At 44.9% G+C, this 15,397-nt stretch overlaps 1 protein-coding gene across 1 annotated transcript; it reads right to left on the bottom strand.

Annotated features, from left to right (window-relative positions):
* Positions 1-513: 513 nt before the first annotated feature.
* ASB4 (ankyrin repeat and SOCS box containing 4) lies at positions 514-15,005 on the bottom strand. The gene is made up of 5 exons (XM_061997283.1): positions 14,792-15,005; positions 10,996-11,295; positions 5,194-5,684; positions 3,431-3,544; positions 514-702 (listed from the first exon to the last, which is right to left on the bottom strand). Exons 1-5 carry the CDS (start codon positions 15,003-15,005, stop codon positions 514-516), a joined length of 1,308 nt encoding a protein of 435 aa, XP_061853267.1.
* Positions 15,006-15,397: the final 392 nt, after the last annotated feature.

Raw genomic sequence — 15,397 nt, forward strand, 5'->3', positions numbered from 1 at the left:
AAACTACTGTAATCCTGTCTGTGGTCATGACTAAAAGCAACTTATCCATTTCTTTCTGGGAAAGCATTTATCTGAATCTAATAAATGTCCTATTTTTGATGGAATCATTTCTTTTACTCTCAGAATGTCAACTGAATAAAATTACGGTGGAACAGTATCAAAAGTTGTTTAGATCAAATCTAATGCTATCTAGCAGGCAGTGGAATAAATACCAAAGGAAGCAGCAGCACTATTTAAGCTAGGCTGAACAAAGCATGGAAGTATGCATCCCTCTGTGTGTTTGGAGCAGGGTCCTTTCTACCTTTGCCTCTTCCAGTGCAACCTGCAGCTGCCATCCCTCAGTGCAGGGTAAGGCAGTGGCTCTGAGGAGAGATGAGAACTGCCAGCACAGCCTCTGGCTGGCCTGCAATGCTACGGAAGAGAAGAGCCGTGTCAGTGATGTGCCTGGATCTACAGCCCCTCACAGAGCATGCGAAGCTAGGAGGAAGGCCCTGGTGCTTGCCCAGCTGTCGCTCAGTAGATGATTCCCTCTGGTTCCAGCAGCAAGTACTTCTTCATGCACAGTGGGAGGGAGAGCAAGGGGACTCCTCGGTGGCATCTTTCTGACAACACCGCCCGAATAGCACATCTGCATAAATGCATGAGAGACCGGGGCGAATTGGTGCACACACTGAACAGAGAGTCATAGAAATCCTGGTGCCGCTGTAAGAAAACACAAGCATGCTTTAGGGCAATAAGGCTGTTTTCCTTCCTGCCCTTTCCCCTGCCCACATGCAGTCTTGGCAGAACAAGGTAAAAAGCACAGACAGCCCTATCCTGTCCCTTGGAGGCACATCAAGCACCAGGGACTTGGCTTAGCCAAATGCCTGCATAATTCCTCAAATATTTAGTGTTAAAGACCATGATGAAATATTTAGACTTGGTATGTCTGATGTCCATCAGTTTGAGGTGGAGGCTCTTCTGTGGTGTTAGTCCTGATCTGAACAGAGGCTGCAGACGGCTCAGTTAACCCTCTAAACCCCACTGTGGGACAGGGAGGCTATGCAACATCAGCAGGATCCCTGTTTGCTGCAGCTATGAGTGGCAAAATACCTCTGTCTGGTCTTATCACTCCAGTGGCCTTTACAGTAAGTAAAATTGCATCCTCATGAGAGGAAAAGTGCAAATGCATATAAATGATGTTGAAATAGAAGCAGTAAATGGTCAATATGTGTAACTGTCCTTATTTTATAAGTTCATAGAATCATAGAATCACAGAATGGTAGGGGTTGGAAGGGACCTTTAGAGATCATCTAGTCCAACCCCCTGCAGAACAGGTTCACCTAGATCAGGTTGCATAGGAACATGTCCAGGCAGGTCTTGGAGACCTCCAAGGAAGGAGCCTCCACAACCCCTCTGGGCAGCCTGTGCCACTGCTCTGTCACTCTCACAGTAAAATAGTTATTTCTTAGATTTAAGTGGAACTTTTTGTGTTCCAGCTTCATCCCATTACCCTTTGTCCTGTTGCTAGCTAATATAGGAAAATGTCCCAACCTCCTGACATCTACCCTTTAGATATTTGTAAATGTTAATAAGATCTCCCCTCAGTTTCCTCTTCTCCAGACTAAACAGCCCCAGTCCCTGCAGCCTTTCCTCGTATGAAAGATGTTCCAGTCCCCTGATCATCTTGGTGGCCCTGCGCTGGACTCTCTCCAGAAGTTCCCTGTCCCTCTTGAGCTGAGGAGCTCAGAACTGGACACAGGACTCCAGATGAGGCCTCACCAGGGCAGAGTAGAGAGGGAGAAGAACCTCCTGTGACCTGCTGGCTACACTCTTCTTGATGCATCCCAGGATGCCATTGGCCTTCTTGGACACCAAGGCACATTGCTGGCTCATGTTCAGTTTATTATCAATCAGGACTCCCAGGTCTCTCTCTGCAGAGCTGCTCTCCAGCAGGTCGATCCCCAGCCTGTACTGCTGCTTGGGGTTGTTCCTCCTCAGATGCAGGACTCTGCACTTGTCCTTGTTGAACCTCATGAGGTTCCTCTCTGCCCAACTCTCAAGCTGGTTGAGATCCCGCTGAATGGCAGCACAGCCTTCTGGGGAATCAGCCAGTCCTCACAGTTTGGTGTCATCAGCCAACTTGCTGAGGGTACACTCTGTCCCCTCATCCAGGTCACTGATGAAGATGTTGAACAAGACTGGCCCCAGAACCGATCCCTGTGGAACTCCACTGGCCACAGGCCTCCAACTTGATTCTGTGCCATTGATCACCACCCTCTGGGCTCTGTCATTCAGCCAGCTCTTGATCCACCTCACTGTGCATTCATCCAAGCCACACTGCTTGAGCTTTCTGGTGAGGATGTTATGTGAGACAGTGTCAAAAGCCTTGCTGAAGTTGTTGTCCTTATTTTAGAATTTTACTACTTGACAGATCTGGTTACACATATTTTCAGATGCATTTTTTGTATGGAAAAATACAGCCTTATGTCAAAAAAAGATATATTCTTCAATTTCATGTAAAATTCAGCAAATCATTTCGAAGACAAAAGTGAAAATATCAACAAAGAAATAGAGAAACTATAGACTTTTCCAAATAAGAATGTTTCAATATTTCGGATTAAATTTTTGTTTTGAAGAAAAATTATTACTCATAGTATGTCCTTGTTATTAAGGTGAAAAAAAAGACATTTAACTTTTAATTCTATGTTCACCTAGAATGATTCCATTTTTTTTTTTAACACATCTGACCCCACCAAAAGTGTCACAGTTCTTCTGGCTATGTAACTCTGCACTATAATACAGGAGTATTATATACAGGATGGAGTTCCTTAAACATCACTGACAATGTATAACAGATATTGGTGCACTTCAGCACTGGTTTGAAAATTTTGAAAGAACTCAGCATTAATAAAAAACTAGGTTTAAACCGGGATATTTGGGCTATGAGGATTTCTGAAATAAGGAGATAATTACGTCAAAGAATGTAGTTTGCCCCGCAGTTTTGCTTTCTGACAGCACCTTTTCCTCTTTGATCTCTCATTTTTCATTTAAATTCTTGCTTCTATTTGCAGCTAATGAGTCCTTCTCATGGAAACCCAATCCGTGTAACAGAACCTAAAGATACATAGTTGTACCTGTGTAACATGGTAAACATTTGCTGACCAAAAAACCCCACCATAACAATATGCACTCCGATGTTTTGGAAGAAACTGCAATCACAGACAGAATCTTTGCATTTGCTGAGTGCAGGGACAGGTGAGCTCCTGCAGCATTCCTGGCAGGAACTGCTCCAAAAGATAACGTTACAACAAAAATGTCTCAAAAAGGTGTCTTTTGTCAGAGAGGGATATGCTTTTGTCAAGTGAGTGGGATTAAATGGGGAAGTCCTAAGTCCTTGGAGATACTCTTCTCTTGGATTTTACTCAGTTCCAACCCTTTGAGATCTTACCTCAAAGATGTCATCAGGTATGGCTGCTTTCCACTTAGATGTTGATTTGATGTGTTCGTAGGTATTGACAACAACCTCCACAGCTCTGGGGTGGGAATGACAGGCTTGTAGCACCTGCAGGCAGGATGCAGAGAGACTATGAGCAACACCAAGCAGCTGGGGCTAGCCTGGGTGCTTGACACTGTGCAATGACATACTGAGATGAACATAGCCAAAGAATTATGGGAGGGCAAGGGTAGAGATGCAAAAAAACCCCACAGTACTCAGTGCAAGCATGGCATGAAACACTTGCCTGCTCCTCAGTGGAGCTGTGCACAGCCCAGTGCACCATGTACACACAGAAGTACTGGCTTACATCTCCAGAGCAGTGTAGCTTGCTGTCAGGGTGGGCTTTATCACTCAAATCTGGAGATAACTTACTCACAGCTAGGTTGAGTGACTCAACAACCCCAGGCAAAGCCATGCACAAAGTCCTTGATCCAGGTCATGCAGCACATGCACAGAAAAAATCCCATCATATGAATCACAAATCCATCATGACAGGGGAATGTAAAAGAAGGCTGGGAGATAACACATCTCAGAAGTAAGGCTTCCAAGCCACACGAGGCCCCTGAAACAACTGCTCCACCCAGTGACTTTAGCTCAGCAGGAAAAAAAAAACAATGTCAGTTGTCGCTCACATTCAGGCAATAACACTTTGCATTCACACCATATGATGCACAATTTTGTCCCATACAGTTGCCAGGCTTTTACAAACAGAACTGCAGAACATCCCTCTGGGATAAATACAATCCTACATATTTTACAGATGGCAAATAATCGTTTGGAAGGGAGACCTACTCCACGCAATAGGAGAAAGGTGGAGGCAGAAAGAGGAGACCCCAGATCTGGCTCTCAAACACACTCTAGGGGGCTAACTGTTGTTCTGTTACAGACAGGGCCAGCTCACTTCAGGCTCAAGAGGGTTGTGGCATTTTATTCAAAGGTTTCTGATTGCTTGGCTTGTTAAAGCTTTACATATACAGTGCAGGAACTGCAAAATGTTGCTTTGGGCACTGGATGAGATAAAAATAAGTCTTGGCTACAGCAAGCTTACTTAGTTGTCTGATATAGTAAGACTGACAGCTACCTCTGTCAGTGCTTTGGACTTTGCAGACATTTACAAATTCTTTGGGAGGGATCATGCAGTTAAATTTATTTTTCTTTTCTTCATCAGCTATGAGCCCAAACCCAGCAGTTCCCCTTAATTTTTCACATTTCCTGGGAACTAGCCAAAGTTTTTCTGAGATCCATTTCATTTTGAATAGCTTTGAATACATTTTATAGGTCAGAAGTGACTAACTGAATCAACTGCTCTCCAGTCTGTGGAAAAGGCCATGAAATATGCATTTTGTATAAGACAGTTAAGCCTGTATAGAACCAGGTTGGACAAAGGCATGTAGGTTTTGTGAAATGAGAAAGTGAATCAGGTCTAATAAATTAGGCTTGAAGCAGCATTTGGAGTTTGGGGTTTTAGGTTTGCTAAGAACAAATATGGGATCTGGGTATGGTTTCTGGCATTCACAACTGTAATTTCTCTTCAGTTAAACAAGACCACTCATCCAACAGGCTGGCTCACAAGGCTTTGGGCATTCTGGGCCCACACTTTACAGAACTCCAGCAAATTCAGACACTACCAGACCCTGAAGTTTGGATCTCTCAACCCAATCTTTTTCAAGACATCCCCTCTCTCCATATCCCTACTATATAAAGCCATCCTTAACCTTGTGGAATTGTAGTGGATATATCCTAGCTGCTCCATGATTCAGTAGCAGCTGGTAGCAGAGGTCAGGTTGGGCAGCTGGCCGCACAGATGTGACTTTTATGATATACTGTAGGGGTGCACAGCCATTGACATCCATGATGTTTGCTTCTGCTCCTGCCTCTAGCAGCATATGAAGCAGGACGTGATCGCAGTTCCAGGCAGCTTTGTGAAGCGGTGATTTGAAATCCTCATCGCGAGCGTTCACTTCAGCTTTATAGTCTAAGAGCATCCGACAGATGAGGTGGTGATCTGGGCTGTATATCTGATCCTTATAGTGCAGGGCCCAATAGGCTGCACAGGCAAGGGGAGTCTCCATGTAGGCATTGAGAGCATCAACATGTGCTCCTTGTTCTACATAAAAGGCCACGAGCTCTGGGATACCCAAACGTGCAACAGTGTGCAGAGGAGTCTCTTCATCTTTGTTGTTTGTTTTTATGTTCACATTTGCTCCTGCCAAAAAAACAAAACAAAACAAAAAACCCAAACAGGTGACGGGACAAAATTGAAGGCAACGAAATCCTGGTTCAGACATATCTCTGCTTGATCCCTGATACCCAAGAAGATGAATGTGGGCAACTGACGTGAAAGACACAGAAATGCAAGTAGGCAGGGATGTGGATGCTGTGCTTCGTAAACCTCCAGGAAACTTAGAATTTCAGGTTCCTGGATCTAGCTTCAGATGTGGTAGCTTGGCCCTGAACTGGAAGAAGATCTTATCTGAAGACTATTTTGGAGCAGCAGGTAGGTCTAAATCCCTGTGTAAAATGCTTTTACCTGTAAATTAAGAACTGAAGGGACAGGGAGAGCTTTACTCTGGAGAATAGCTCTGCTCAGATCCATGCCCTGAGAATGCCTCCTGCGGCACCTCATTCATCGCAAGCCTGGAAGAAAAGACATATTACGACAGATCCAAAACTGATACTGAAGAACAACCGTTTTCCAAAGTGCCCAGCGGAGGGTCTGAGTGCCGTTTTGCGGCCGTTCGTGCCGGTTCGGCCGCTCGGGCTCTGCGAGCGCTCGGCGGCTGAGGCAACAGCTCCACCTGCCGAGAAGCGGCACAGCCTGCGCCAGGCCTCATCTCGCCGCCCGGGGCAAGGCAGGGCCGCAGCCTGTGGGGAAGCACAGCGGGCCAGCTGGCCGAGAGGTGCAGGGTCCTGAGGGTGACGGCAGCAGCAGGGCTCCTGAACCAGGGGCCGTGGCAAACGGTCAATACAGTACTTGTTGCAAGAGCAAGCGTGTGTCGTGTGACTACCCCTCTTCTCTCTGCACTTACAAAAACCCTTACAGGAAGACTGAGGTGTGAGGATCGAGAAGGAGAAAGAGGAGTCAAAAATTACCTCTGGTGTGGTAAACCTGAGTGTGATTACTGAGACACGGTGGGACAGCTCCCATGACTGGAGCAGAGCCATGGAGAGCTATGTATTGCTTAGGAAAGACAGGACAAGGTGAGGAGGTGGAGTTGCTCTCTATGTGAGAGAGCAATTAGAGTGCATTGAGCTATGCCTGGGCAGGGATGAGGGGCATGTTGAATATTGCGGGTGAAAATTAAGGGGCAGAGGTGATGCTGTTGTGGAAGTTTGCTACAGGCCACCTGATCAGGAGGAGGAAGTGGATGAGGCCTTCTGCAAATAGCTGAGGGCTGCCTCAGTCACAATCCCTGATCCTCATGGGGGACTTCAACCACCCTGATATCTGCTGGCAAAGCCACACAGCCAAGCACACGCAGTCCAGGAGGTTACTACAGAATGTTGACGACAGCCTCCTGTCATAGGTGCTGCAGAAGCCAAAGAGTGTGGTGTGCTGTTGGACCTTGTGCTAGCAAAGAAATAGGGGCTGATTGGGGGTGTGAAGGTTGGAGGCAACCTTGGCTGCAGTGACCATGAGATGGTAGACTTCAAGATTCTGTGTGGGAGAAACAGGGCACCAAGCTGGACTGTGACCCTGGATTTCAGGAGAGCTGATTTTGGCCTCTTCAAAGATCTGCATGGAGGGATCTCATGGGATAGGATCCTAGACGGTAGAAGTGCCCAAGAGACCTGGTCAATCTTCAAGCGCCGCTTGCTCCAAGATCAGGATCAGTGTGTCCCCACATGTAGGAAAGTGGGAAAAGGAGGCAGGAGGCCTCCATGGATGAGCAAGGATCTGCTGGGACAACTCAGGGAGAAAGCAGCCATCTATGAGAGGTGGAGAAAGGGCCTGGTTTCTTTGGAGGAGTGTAGGAACGTTGTCAGAGCATGCAGGGATGCAACCAGGAAGGCTAAAGCCCTTCTAGAATTAAACCTGGCCAGGAAAGTAAAGAAAAAGAAGGTTTTTTTAGGTACTTCAGCAATCAAAGGAAGATTAGGGACAGTGTGGGCCCGCTGCTGAACACAGAGTGCCCTGCTGACAGAATGCAGAGAAGGTTGAAGTACTGAATGCCTTCTTTGCTTCAGTTTTTACAGCCAAGGCCAGCCCTTGGGAAGCCCAGTCCAACAAGGATAGTGGGATGGTCTGGACAGCAGAGGACTTGCCCTGGGTGGAAGAGGAAGAAGTTAAAGACTTGTTGGCCAAGCTTAAAGCTCATAAGTCAATGGGTCCTGATGGGATACATCGAAGAGTACTGAGGGAACTGGCTGATGTGGTTGCTAAGCCGCTCTCCAGTATTTTTGAACAATCATGGAGGACAGGTGAAGTGCCTGAGGACTGGAGAAAGGCCAAGGTCACTCCAGGCTTCAAAAAGGATAGGAAGCATGACCCAGGAAACTACAGGCCGGTCAGCCTCACCTCCATCCCTGGAAAGGGGATAGAGCAGCTCATTCTCAATGTTGTTAATAAACATATGAAGGAAAAGATGGTTCTCAGGGGCAGTCAGCATGGATTCACCAAGGGGAAATCCTGTTTGACCAACCTGATAGACTTCTATGAGTGCATAACCGGCTGGCTAGATGAGGGGAGAGCAGCAGATGTCATCTACCTGCCCTTCACCAAGGCTTTTGACACTGTCTCACATAGCATCCTCATCAGAAAGCTCAGGCAGTGTGGCTTGGATGAGTGGACAGTGAGGTGGATCAAGAGCTGGCTGAATGACAGAGCCCAGAGGGTGGTGATCAATGGCACAGAATCAAGTTGGAGGCCTGTGGCCAGTGGAGTTCCACAGGGATCGGTTCTGGGGCCAGTCTTGTTCAACATCTTCATCAATGACCTGGATGAGGGGACAGAGTGTACCCTCAGCAAGTTGGCTGATGACACCAAACTGTGAGGACTGGCTGATTCCCCAGAAGGCTGTGCTGCCATTCAGCGGGATCTCAACCAGCTTGAGAGTTGGGCAGAGAGGAACCTCATGAGGTTCAACAAGGACAAGTGCAGAGTCCTGCATCTGAGGAGGAACAACCCCAAGCAGCAATACAGGCTGGGGATCGACCTGCTGGAGAGCAGCTCTGCAGAGAGAGACCTGGGAGTCCTGATTGATAATAAACTGAACATGAGCCAGCAATGTGCCTTGGTGTCCAAGAAGGCCAATGGCATCCTGGGATGCATCAAGAAGAGTATGGCCAGCAGGTCAAGGGAGGTTCTTCTCCCTCTCTACTCTGCCCTGGTGAGGCCTCATTGTGTCCAGTTCTGAGCTCCCCACATCAAGAGGGACAGGGAACTTCTGGAGAGAGTCCAGCGCAGGGCCACCAAGATGATCAGGGGACTGGAGCATCTTCCTTATGAGGAAAGGCTGCGGGAGCTGGGGCTGTTTAGTCTAGAGAAGGGGAGACTATGGGGGCATCTCAAATATCTAAATAATGGGTGTCAGAGGAGGTTGGGGCATCACTTTTTTCCTATATTAGCTAGCAACAGGACAAGGGGTAGTGGGAAGAAGCTGGAACACAAAAAATTCCTTTTAAAGATAAGGAAAAAATGTTTTACTGTGAGGGTGAGGGAGCAGTGGCACAGGCTGCCCAGAGGGGTTGTGAATTCTCCTTCCTTAGAGGTCTTCAAGACCCACCTGGACATGTTCCTGTGTGACCTGATCTAGGTCGACCTCCTTTAGCAGGGCTGTTGGACTGGATGATCTCTAAAGGTCCCTTCCAACACCAACCACTGTGTGATTCCATGATTCTATAATGTCTTTAAGCTGTGCTGAGTGTTAGCTATGTTGCATGTCCCTGAGCCCATCAGCAGTCTAAGTCCCGAGGTGGGAAATGAACTTGGCATCAGTTTTGCTTGGCTGGCAAGTTGCCCAAACCAGAAATGGTTAAACTGCATTTACCCACACTGACCCAGGGTGACATCACTGAGTGGAGATGGCAGGATGGGAGGTACATCTTGAAAACTTTGGTGAATTAACCAAAAATCCAGTTTCAGCTGCTGGATTGTGCTGCTATGTGTATGAGCACACCTGCCGCATTTTGCTCCAGACTCTTGCCATTTTGTTGGGAGTCTCATCATTTAGCTCATATGGAGATTCAAGTTTATCAAGTGCTTTGATATGAAGAGTGGCTTGTAAAGTATTATTATTCTGTTGCTGATAGGTAGATGGAGAAACCATACAAAATACATCCTTTCATTTGCATTCATCCTATGCTATATTTTATAAGCATACATTTGACTTTTAAGCTTTTCCATAGTAGCAAATTCAACTCCTCTTTGTAGGACTGTTTGCTTTGGGCAGGATACAACTGGCAGCATTTATTTCCTGTATTTTCCTTTCAACTAAATGAAATTATATGCGTCTCTCCAGCAGAAGAAAAGTGATGTGGTTATTCATCTGGGACTGCAGATTGCCCTGCCCACAAACCATACTTGGGCTCTGCATTTCAAGAAGAGACTTCATCAACACCACATGTAGGAAAAAAACCACAACCCACAGAAGCATTTTTATTTGCCATTTGTCTTAAGGCTTGAACTACCTGACTTTACTGTACCTTTTATATCTGTCTTTTACTGTGTCCTAAGTCAGCATCCTTATGTTAAGGAAATAGTGTGCAACTTTTTACAAGGGTATATAAGACAAAGGTTAATGTCTCCAATCTGAAAGAGGGTAGATTCAGATTAGATGTAAGGAAGAAGTTCTTCCCTCTGAGGGTGGTGAGGCACTGGAACACTTTGCCCAGAGAGGTTGTGGATGCCCTGTCCCTGTCACCATTCTGTGATTTATTCAGGAATTACATCTTTGGAGAACTTCATTTGTTACAGATGACTGCTAGCATAGTGTATGTTACTTTGGGGGAAAAAAAATCATATAAAAGAGCATTTTTTCCCCAATTTCAACATAGACGCAGGAGTTTTGCTGCTGGCAAATGAGAAGTTGGTATGAAGAACTGCATCCTGTTTTCAAGGTCAGGTCTCAAAAAACAAGTGGTTGGAAGAATTTTATGAAATTTGAGCAGGGAATTTGAGCAAGAAAGGAGAGGGGCACACTTTCATGGGAAAACATCTTGATAGTAAAACTAGATGAAGGAGAAAAAACACCAAAAAAAAAGAGAAACTTCCTGATTCAGAGGAGCTCTTCTGCTGAGGGACCGACTGGGCTGAGGACATTGAAATAGGAAAGAACCTTGGAGTAAGGGCTGGTGGTCAGGAAGAGGAAAAGACAGATGGGGTGAAGAATCAGGATGGGAAAAACTTATCTGATCAAAGAGGTGGGGAAAGATGTCCAAGATGAAGACACAGGTCAGGTGCATCTGGAAGGGATAAATATACAGGTGCCTCGGCAAAGTACATTTTAAGAGAAACCACAGACCATGCTTACTGTCTCTAGGGATGCCATGAGAGACCCTCCAGAGCTTCACCTTACCTCTCCAGATCAGCTGCTGGGCACAAGTCATGGAGGTTCGTGTCACACAGAAGTGCAAGGGCGCCTGTCCACTCATCGAAAAGCAGTTGAGCTTAGCTCCATGGTTGCAAAGGATCTTGAGACACTCAACATTTGCCATTTCACATGCTATGTGGATTGCAGCTTTTCCATTGGGACGGCAGTTGATTGTAGCTTTGTGATTGAGGAGGACTGAAAGGCTCTCTAGATGTCCATACATGACAGCCAGATGAAGTCCAGTTGCCCAGGATATTTTTAGTTTGTAGCTAGGCAGCCAGTACCCTGTACAAAGTGGAAATGTGTTACCATCCTTGGTAAAGATTTTTCTTTGGACTATCCACCTACTGAGAATAATTGAGGGGGAAGGAAAGGTTAGAGTTTTGGGTTAATTTACTGTAATTTCACCAGCTACAGCTTAGTGCACGCAAAGTTCTCTCCTATATAACTTCATTTTCATTAAGCACTTTTACTATGCATGGTGAATAGCCTGCCTTTTGGAGAGATAGCTTCCATGTAGATGTACTCTGAAGACAGCTTTTGTTTTTTTTCTTGTGACCTGTGTAGACTAAATTAAAAAAAATGTACTTAGAGCTTTTGAAATGCCACCAGCTAAAAAATATGGGGGATACTGGATCTGCAGCCTGTCAATAGCTGAACAAAGGTGGCATTGGAATCAGAAGGCAGCATTTACTTAGGCCAGTGACTCAAAAATAGCTCATCCTGCTATTTCTGCATGGGAGATTTCAGGATCTTGCAGGTAGGGGTTGGATTCAGACCTCCAGTGATGCATTGCATGTGGCTATGTGGCTACAGCTGTGTCACAGACCTCCTGCCAACTACTGCACCTGAGGAGAACTGAGTGAGAAACTTGGATACTGATGCAAATTAAGTTGAAGAGCCAAATAGAAGCAGTGACACTTTAACATTTGGAGCATTTTGCCTCCAAAATGTTTGGATTTTTATCTGAAAATTTCACAATGGTCTTTTTTGTTAACTTTGAAACAGGTGTAAGACCAACTAACACTTAAATATTTGTTCCCTATGCTTAATAACTGTACAGAGACAGCCTCTGAAGTGATTACCATAATAATTTGTTTTTAAAAAGTCCAACAGTAATAATGTGCAGAAGGGCAGGAGAGGTCTAAAACGTCTTTTTTTTCTTTACACGAATCAGCTGCATCTTAGCTAGAATGTGCCTATACAATTTTCTGGGTTTGATTTATCTATTTCTACTTGGACAAATGCTTTGTTAAATACTGTTATCATGTAAAAGACAGAAAAATTAGTAAAGATGTATGAGGTCAAATTAATTCAGACATTCATCATCTAATGTCTCGTTTTTTACCTTAATGTCATATAGATAAGGTTTTTACAGTATTCCTGTGTATTGGATTAGACAAAACATTGACAGAGAGGAAGGAAAGAGGTAGATAGAAACTAAGTGCTGGTGTCAGGAAGAAACTTGGATTAAAGTTCTTCTTCCCTCCTAGTTAAATTAAAATTACAAGTATATTCTGAGACATCAGTAATGCCATTCTCATATGCAACTGAGAAATGCTGGATTTCCACTGAAATGTTACAGATATCAAATGGACAGTGATGGCAACAGCTGCACTTCCTGCTCTGACATAGCTGCAGTGACTTGTTCCTGACCAATTAAAGCATTTATTACTAGCAGCATATGAGATGTCAAGGGTGAGAAACTGTCTACATGCCACAGCATCCACTCTAGGGCTAAATTTTGGGAACTACCAAACCCAGTCCCCAAGGAACTCATGCTGTGAATGGCAAGAGCAGACAGCCCTGAGGCAGCTGAGTGCCCAAGCAGAGCAATGGGCTACTCTGCAGATAGCCCTCTCCCAACCCACTGACTATGCCAGTTAACACTGGCAACAGCCTTTTCAGCATGTGCTCCCAAACCAGGCACAAAGTAGGTTAGCTACATCCCAGACCCTATGCATATAGCAGAGGGTGTTTTTTCAACCAGCTTCTCATCTGAGCACACATGCAGCATTCCCCCTTGTTACCAGTGAGCTGTGGAGCACTGCCAGCTTATCTGACAGAGCTGGGCCTCACGTTTATGGCCAGTTGTGTGAGTCATAAGTGATACATAACAGCAGGGAAGTGGTCCTTAAAACCAAGTTTTCATTTTATATAGCCACAATTGCCCTGCTTGAGACCACCATTTATTTCCCTTTCCTGTGCTGCTACAGGTGAGCTGGGCTTAGATGTCCTAAGGGAGCATCTCCCATGTCTCCTGCCCAAACCTGTAGACATTTCTGAGCCCAGAGGGATCGGGAAGAGGAATTGAGCAGGAAGCAAATGCAGGCTCCATGTCAAGTCTTGTTCAGCTTGCCTGGTTCTTTTGTTAGAAACATGAAAAAGCCATAACATGTGTAAGGTTAGTGTCCTTGGGAGCTCTCAGCAGCTTTGGAAGGGAGGAAGCAAAGCTACTCTGTCACCCATGGCATCTGTTTTTCACTTCATCATTTAGGGCTATGGCAAAGCTGTCTGAATGGTAGAGTGATGGAACCTAATTTTAATCCCCTCTCCTTCTCAAGGAAATCTCCCTCTCATATTACAGTAAAATTCAGAATAAAAGTAAAATTTGCACAAGTGTGGATAGAATGCTTCCTGCCTTTCAACAAAGTGAATACATTACTGTGATTTAGGTCCTGGGGTGCTTTTTGGAGAGATTTCTCCGAAAGCCACAGGTTAATGCTTGCAGTCAAGTTATTTACAATTAAAAATCTATGCATTAATCCTGTAGTCTCAAACCACCACCAGAATGCATCTCAGCCTGCTGAGGACAGAAGAAAAGGTATTTTAAGATACATTCATCACTATGTGGCATCGTTCAGACACCGTTCACAGGGAATATACATCATGACTGCACCATCCTCACCCTAAGGAAATCAAAAGAACAGGAACCAATCATTAAATAAGAGATAAACACAGAAAAGAAGAAAAGGTGGTATGTTGTCCCTGCATTATGCCACAGAAAAGAAAGTGCATTTGCTAGGCTGCTGGGACTGAAGGTGTTTACCTCCACATATGATTAACTTCTGTTAGAGGCTGATCACTTCTGTTTTCTAGATACATATAAAGAGTCTGTTAGCAAATAGTTCATGAAGTATGTTGTTTTTAGCAGGCAGCAAACTTGGTTTATTGATTTCAGTTGTAAGTTTTTAGAAACTCAACCTGTGTATGGCTCAGAACTGATTTGGGTTTTCTACAGTCCCAAACAGATGTCTTTTCTGATTGTGTTTTTCTGGATTATTTTTTTTCTGTTTTGATAAACTAGCACATCCTGTCAGTTTGAAAAATAAATCTCCTCCCATCCAGCAACATCCAAGGTCCACAGGATTTCCCTAGCTCTCCTGAGCAAGGAAGAATTCACTCTGCTACTACTGTAAGTTGAAAATGGAAGACATTTTGAATATTTTATGTTTCCAAATGGTCTAGTATATGTGACTGGATACATGCTAGAAATGCATATACCGCTCTTAGCCTGCATGTGTCTATTTGGGACTCCCCTGAAGTTGCAGCAACTGTCTCAGTCTCATGGAGGCTCAGGCTGGTCTCTGGCCTGTCTTCCACCAAGCTTGGCGGGTGATAAGCTCCCCTACTGTGGTGATCATGGCCATGTGAAATTACGGAGACCTTACTGTCTACCAATCAGCTTACGCTGCAGCTTCCGAAGAGTCAAAAGGCTACAGTTTCTTGAAAATCCCTCAAACCCATCTACTTCTTGACTGGGGAATGCTCACATATTTACCTTGTTTGTAGGATGCCAGAATCAGGTTTTCATCTTCCACTTCAAACACTGTGTCCACATCTATTTTCTTTTGGCTCAAGAGATTTTCCAGTGTTTCAAAGTCATTGGACTTCAGGGCTTTGAGAAAAGCCTTTTTTACCAACTTTGCAGCTGCAGTTCGAGTCATTTTGCCCTCTGTATTCTCTCCCTCTTTGTCTGTCTCCTCCAGATCCATTTTCAAATGTATTTGCTGGTGCTGTGAAGAGGGGTACACCAAGGTCTCTGTAGCACAGTTGCATGCTGAAGTTCCTGAAGACCAGAAGGTAATTTTATCACTCAGTCATGCTGATCTGCTTGTTCTATTTATATGAGGAGCATTTCAGGCTTTGAAACGCTACTCTTAGATATCACCACCCTGTTTTTATGAAAGCGAGAAAGGACACACCAGCAATAACACCAAAATAAGAGTCCTCTCCATGGGCTTTATACATGTTAAGATTCATTAACCACATGGCTACATCCTCTGCTCTTGCCATACACTTTACATTAAAAGACACTAGTCCCAGGTGGTGTTTCTCAGCTGGATAAGCACTCACATTTCCTTTCATACTTAACATTGTTGATTTA

The sequence above is a fragment of the Colius striatus genome, chromosome 5, assembly GCF_028858725.1.
Source record: "Colius striatus isolate bColStr4 chromosome 5, bColStr4.1.hap1, whole genome shotgun sequence".
NCBI lineage: Eukaryota > Metazoa > Chordata > Aves > Coliiformes > Coliidae > Colius > Colius striatus.

What these genes read in the sequence shown, in the direction of transcription:
- ASB4 (XM_061997283.1), bottom strand. Translation starts at nt 15,005, where the DNA reads ATGGATCTGGAGGAGACAGACAAAGAGGGAGAGAATACAGAGGGCAAA. An exon ending in TCTGGCATCCTACAAACAAG is followed by an intron (nt 11,296 to 14,791) that starts GTAAATATGTGA and finishes CACTTTGTACAG; the next exon opens with GGTACTGGCTGCCTAGCTAC. An exon ending in TACCTGATGACATCTTTGAG is followed by an intron (nt 703 to 3,430) that starts GTAAGATCTCAA and finishes GTTTTCTTACAG; the next exon opens with CGGCACCAGGATTTCTATGA.